Here is a 6,761-nt window from a genome sequence, read left to right on the forward strand (position 1 = left end):
GGAAAGTTTCATTTCTGACGGGCTACAAACTTAAACCTGCTCAGTTCACAAGCTGCTTTCATGAAGTCGGATTTCACTGAAGAACAAACAAAGAGCAGCCAAACCATGAAGAGGTGGGAGAGGTCCGGGGTTTCAATCTGAATCTGAAGCAAATCTTATTTCATACATTTTATATTTCATAACATCAGCATCGTAGACAGTCGTAGTAAAATTCATGATGGCATCAGGACTGGTGTACTGGTACAGGATGGGAAAACTGAGTCTTGTGCATTAATTCATAGCCCTGAATATTGGAGTGTTTTTAAAGCTAAGAACCTTTTCTTTAAGGGAAATTATTATATATTAATATCAAACCCTGGTTCTGGTAACAAGTTGCCTTTCATAGTCATTCCCAGAAATATTTAGTGGAGCAGACATGACCGGTGGATGAAAATTTGGCTAAGCTGGAGTTATTTGGGTTATCTGGCTAATCGTAGGCCCATCACAGGAAGTCCTTCTCTTCCCACGGCCCATGTTGGATAAATCTAAATATTTAAAATGTTTTACACACAATTGTTTTTTTTTTTTAAAGATGCACATTGGATAATTTAAAGTGAAGGAATTTACACTGGAATGAAGTGTAAATTCCTTCCAGTGCCACAGAGAGAAGTGATCCTTCTCTCTGTGGCCTTCATCGGCCATTAAAGGCCAAATCAACTACAGCTCGTTTGGATTACACAGGTGGATGAATATGAATTAGTGGGTGACGGAGCAGTTATTCACTCCCAACCCACATGCATTGCTTCCATTATACAACTCCATTACATAATACTGGGCTCAGACTTGTAAACCTTTACTGCAGATGCATTTATGACTTGTTTACATTCTGGGCTTATCTGCAGGTCGCGAACGGCCCGAGGCGGGTTCTTAGACACACTGGATGCTGCAGTTTTCTGAGCGATAATGCTGTGGTGAGCATCAATGCCAGGAAAAATAAAACACACTGCATGACTAATACACGTCATACATTCCCAATCAACGGAGGGGTTGGATTCAATGGAATATTCCACAAATCCCGACCTTGCCAGATTCATTAGCCCTTTGTATCCACAGAAAATAATAACTCTGTCTTTCAAGCGACCGGTGATCATTGCAGTTGACATCTTGCAGTTATGCAAAAGGTTTGTTCCATTACGTTCAAAGATTCAGGGACAATGATGACAGCTGTCTGAGAAGGATTGACCGCAATGATTTCTCCCTTTTCCACAGCTGCACTCGTGTCTGTCCACCAGTAGCTCTACTGCACTAAATACCTGCTAATAGAAGCAATAAGAAAATCGCTTCATCTGCCCACTGTATTATGTCAATTTCCATTCATTTCTAATGAGCTTCTCAGAGGCTCACTCATTGTCTGATTCTTTCCACTACAGCTCAGAATTTATTGTGCTCTCTAGTGTTGGAAAAACCTCATTAAAGCCAGACACGGAATACCCGGCACTTCATTCCAGTGTAAATTCCTTCAGCTCACGTGACGTCGCACACAGTGCTGTGGATAGACGAAGGAAGGGGAGGTAAACATGGCCGCCTAAAGGGCCTGTTGCAGTGAACCGATGGATCTATCCTGTAGTATTAGGAGAGATAACTTTTGCTGTTAGCATATCAGCAATCTGATCATTTTGCTGCCTCTAAAGGCCACTGTGATCACGGTTTAGGAGGCTGTGCACTCTCCAGATTTGTCCTTCACTTGTGTTAATATAATAATATAATACTGATCAAAATAAGTTGCCTTGTCTTCCGGTCCCAGCAACACCTCATAGGATCCAAATTAAAGCTAATTTCATGCTGTGTGTACAGAAAGCAACTCGGGATTCTTTGTGTGATGCTCCTCACATGCCTCTCTGCCAATGATCCTAACTGTTAGATGTTAGCAAAGTTAAGTCATCAGCACTTCTTTTGTGTGACTTCTCCCATGGCTCATGCAGTTGCCATACAATAAGATGAGACATTAAGAGTTCCCAGAGAGTGAATGGACCAACTTGGAGTTTTTGGCGTTCGAAGTGTGACTTGAAACTATTTGATTACTTTTTCACTTCAAGCCTCTCTCCTATGACTCTGGAAAGTTGTGGCAGATTTGTAGCATGCTAGGTTTACCTGGAGAAGGTCACAGTGGTGTTGTGCAGGAGAGCTTTTTGCTTTGTAAAGCAAAGGTAGAGGGGGGATAGCAACAAACTATTTGATTCGTTGATAATGTCATGGATCTGGGTCATTTTGACCCAGCATTTTCAGTTTCTTATATTTTTCTGTATTATGGGTGGTATTCTGGTTCTCTTGTTATGCTTTGTTGATTATTATTATAATTCTATGTTTCAGTTTATCCTGGTTTAGGGTTTAGTTCTTAGGTTTTGTTCTTGTGCCCTCGTGTTTAGTGTAGGTTTAGTTCAGTGTCAAGTCTGCGTCTTTGTGAATTGTTTGTTTCCTGTTTTACTTTGAAGGTCCATGTCTTATGTCAATGTGTTCAGTTTTGCTTCCCCCGTCTCGTCAGGTCCATCAGGTCCAGCTGTGTGTAATCTCCCAGTGTTCTTCAGGGTGTATTTAAGTCGTGTGAACTCGTGTGCTGATCGCTGGTCTGTCTGTGTTCGTTCATGTCATCCTTCATATACCTCCGCTCCCCTTCCTTCATGTTCAGGTTTACTGTTTAGTTTTTCCCTGTTTAGGTTGCTTTTAGTTCCATTTTGCAACAAACCTCCCTCGCATCTCAGCGAGTGCCTGCATTTTGGGTCCTCATTTATTCCTCCACACGGCTCACTCCGTTAGCCGTGACAGATAATGTATTTGGGTGGGTGAATTTTGTGACCATTCCTTAGCGGCACTGAAGTGGCAGAGGGATTTCTAAAGAGGGGCGGACATGGGGTAGCAAAAGCTACTTCAACACTGACTTTAAAGGTGATTAAATATTTTGATTTCCTGTGGATCCACCTGTTTCACTCTTGGCCTCCCTTCAGTCACCTCTGCGAATGATCTTGGTCTTTTACACCAGTATGACAAGATTTTAATATTTTGACAAATAATTTAATGGCTTGTGATAAAATCAGCTGCTTTGGTTTGTAGTGCTGATGATTGGGAAGCTTCAAGCTTAAAGAAATTAAATAGCAGTGCAGTAATGAATCACAGTTCATATTGTTGACGTGCAATTGAACTAATGCACATCAGCTCGCTAGCCGGGCTACACGTTATCCATCATATGTTTCTGTGAACCTGGAAGCATACGGCGATTTCAAACACGGGCTGTGTTTCTTTGTATCCACCAGTCCATATGTTTATAAGGTCATAGCATGTATTCATGCAGGTATATAATTGGAAAAAATATCCTTACCTCTCCCTGTCTCCTGTCTGTGTCACTGCACAGTTAGCATTATAGTGCGTGGATACTACATTAATCCAGCACAGCTCTGTGTAGCACTCCCTTGCCTGCTGTGCTGCTAGAAAACCTCTCAGGATGAAGTGTTTTGCAGTCGGTGCTCTCGCGCCCTGTGAACTGTAACATATGCTCATGCAAACTGCTCACGTTCTTCTCTGTTTGTTCTAACAGAAGCACACAGGAGCAGGGTAAGAGAAGATGGCTTGGATTTGCAGCCGTCACTTTGAGAGCTTTCGCTGACTGCTGAGTGATAGTAAGTAGTAAAACATATTTATTCATATGAACATGTGCCAGACGGCGACTGTTTCCAAACATTATCCACCCACCTGTCTATCCTCAGGCTAGGAGCACATTTTCCAGCAGCAAACCATCCAGTGGGTTACATAATAAAGGCAAGATTTACTGTACGGCTGGTCAGCCTAGTGGCAGTCCTGACTTCCTATCCAAGCTCTGGGAAGGTGGCATCCTGCCCACCTGGGACTCGTATGGTTTCTAAGAACCATCTCCCATACAGAAGCCCGAGCTGTCCAAGCAGCTGCTGCTGCCTGCAGCCATGCTACATACTTCTGTTTGAGGTTATGTGACATAGATTTATTGTTTTAGAAGAATCAGTGTGAAACTGCTCTGCATGGACACTTTGGGGTAAATGAGTCATAAGCCTGAGAGTCTTTGTGTGGCTCTCCGGATTTTATTAGGAAAATGGTTCCATGTGTTTGGGTGTGTTTACGTCAGTCTTTGTAGACAGGAGCTGTTAGTCTTCACCTTTAGCTCTGCTAAAGATATGTGCCCCTGGGTAATGCCTGCCTGCGCTCGGAGCAGCGTCATTCACACCAGCTCTGTGAAGTGAAGTGCGCATGCGCCAACCAGCGTGCAGCCTGTTACAGTCGCTCCTGCTTTTTCTCTTAGTTTAGCTCTGTTTTCTTAAGTATTCTTTTTTTTTTTTTGACTTGTATTTTCATCCGTTTATTATCTTTCACTCAATCATGTGGATTGAGACAGTTTTTGTTCTTCTGGCGGCCGTGGAACTACTACTTTTATCAAGGAACGGGACCGCGGCACATCTCCTACACGCGTGGACTGTTTACTCCAGAGATCAGCTGATCGCCCTGATGCCGGCCGGCTCGCTGGCCAGACCCACAGAAGTACCAGCTGAAATTTGGAGAAAAACACATCGGGGAGGCAGAGGTCAAGGACAGAAGAGAAGAAAGAAGGAGACGGTGAGACAGCAGAGGCTCAAAGCGAGGAGGAGGTATAAACCGTGTCTGCCGTCTATCGTGATGGGAAATGTGCGATCATTATTGAATAAAATCGACGAGCTCTCAGCACTGGTACGGAGTCAGAGGGAATACCAAGAGTGTAGCCTCATGTGTTTCACTGAATCATGGATGCACCAGGACATTCCCGACGAGAATGCTTCCGTGGAAGGCTTCCACACTGTTCGGGCTGACAGGGACAGCATCGCTAGCGGTAAGCGGAAAGGAGGTGGGCTTGCTGTTTTAGTTAACAACCGGAGGTGTAACCCCGCCCACATAACAATCAAAGAAAGGATTTGTTGCCCGGACATTGAACTGTGTGCTGTTGGACTCAGGCCGTATTATTTACCCAGGGAATTCTCTCATGTCATCTTGGTGGCTGTTTATGTCCCTCCCTCTGCTAACCCCACAGCTGCATGTGACACTATCCACTCTGCCACAGCCCGGTTACAGACTCAGCACCCGAGTGCCTTTATTGTGATCTCGGGTGACTTCAACCATGTATCACTGGACAATACACTACCAACATCAGACAATATGTGGACTGTCCCACCAGGGGAGAGAAGATTTTAGACCTTCTGTATGTTAATGTCAAGGATGCATACAGCTCCTCCTCCCTCCCCCCACTTGGTAGGTCAGATCACAACCTGACTCACCTCACCCCACGCTATGTGCCAATTGTGAGGAGGGAACCTGTGACCACGAGGAGCAATAGGAGGTGGTCAGAGGAGGCCCTAGCGGAACTACAGGGCTGTTTCGAGGTGACCGACTGGGAAACACTCTGTGAGCCTCACGCCAAGGACATCAATGGGCTTACTGCAGGGGTGTCCAAAGTCCGGCCCGCGGGCCACATTTGGCCCGCAGTCCATTTTTAATTGGCCCTCAAGTAATTTTATAAATAGAATAGAATATGGCCCGCACTTCAACTTTTGCTTGAGTGTTAGTGTTAGTGTTTTGCACTTCTTAGTTTTAACACCAGGGGGAGCTACTGTTGATCAAGGCAGTTGCTCCACCAAAAAGGACAATCACAGAAGAAATTTACCCCCAAGTTACTGAACATGGCAGAACCAAAGAGGCCAAAGGTAGAAAGTGAGTGCAGAAAACTTCAGACACGGTGGGAGAGTGAATATTTCTTCAAAGAATTCAAGGGGACGTGTGTCTGTTTGATCTGCACTGAAACTGTGGCAGTTATGAAAGAGTATAATGTACGACATCATTATGAAACCAAACATCAGGCCTATGCATCCTACACTGGTGCTGAGCGAGAGCAGAAATTAAAGCAAAGGGTAGCTATCCTGCGGGGTCAGCAACAGTATTTTTTTCGTGCTCAAATTGTCCAGGAAAAGGCTCCAATAGCAGCTATGAGGTCGCCCAACTCATCGCAAGACATGGCGAGCCTTTTTCAGATGGAGACTTCATAAAACGCTGCCTCGTTAAAGTCACCGAAATAATGTGCCCGGAAAAAGTGCAGGACTTCAACAACGTCAGCATGTCCAGAAATCCAGTTGTGCCACGCATTGAAGACTGTCAGCCAACATTAAACTGCAGCTGTCTGATAAAGCTGTGCTTTTGATTTTTACTCCATCGCATGCGATGAGAGCACTGATGCCACAGACACCGCACAGCTGCTAATTTTTTTTGCGGGGAGTGGACGAGAGCACGAGCGCTTTAGGTGAGTAAAAAATATATTCCACAGTACCCGTGTGTTAATAAGCATGCATGTGCAGGTACACATGCTTCAAATATCAATAATGCGCATCAATTCTGTCACTACCCTGCTTTTGCGCACCACCTTCTTATATGCGTTTTTCTTGTTAACACACAGAGTACACACCGCTGTGCACAGCGCACGCACACGCAAAGTCAGCTGATTTCATCTGATGCAGATCTGCTCCTTGATCAAGTGACATTTGTCCGGATTTTTGGCATGAGTGGCGTACGAGAGCACCGTGGCTGGATGGCCCGATTTACATACCCAGCGCAGCTGATACTCACCAGAATAATTTACTAAAATTATATGCACTCCTGTTATTAAGTCCAGTTCAGTCTGTTAATGTTGATAACCGTTTCAAACGAACGTTAACAGGTGTGTTGCTAAGCCTAAGAACTTA

General features: G+C 44.5%; 1 protein-coding gene across 2 annotated transcripts; it reads left to right on the forward strand.

The window, feature by feature from the left end:
• The first annotated feature begins 2,500 nt into the window (after positions 1-2,500).
• LOC109205037 (uncharacterized) lies at positions 2,501-5,518 on the forward strand. Of its 2 annotated transcripts, XR_002064502.2 has the most exons (3): positions 2,501-2,922; positions 3,569-3,650; positions 3,738-5,518. XR_002064502.2 is itself a non-coding variant. In XM_019367461.2 (2 exons), the coding sequence occupies exon 2, from the start codon at positions 4,381-4,383 to the stop codon at positions 5,221-5,223; it is 843 nt and encodes a 280-aa protein (XP_019223006.1). In that variant the 5' UTR covers positions 2,501-2,922; positions 3,569-4,380; the 3' UTR covers positions 5,224-5,518. The 2 variants fall into 2 exon arrangements, 1 of the variants encoding a protein (XP_019223006.1); XM_019367461.2 differs by having other exon boundaries at positions 3,569-5,518.
• Positions 5,519-6,761: the final 1,243 nt, after the last annotated feature.

This window comes from Oreochromis niloticus, linkage group LG14, assembly GCF_001858045.2.
Source record: "Oreochromis niloticus isolate F11D_XX linkage group LG14, O_niloticus_UMD_NMBU, whole genome shotgun sequence".
NCBI classification, from domain to species: domain Eukaryota; kingdom Metazoa; phylum Chordata; class Actinopteri; order Cichliformes; family Cichlidae; genus Oreochromis; species Oreochromis niloticus.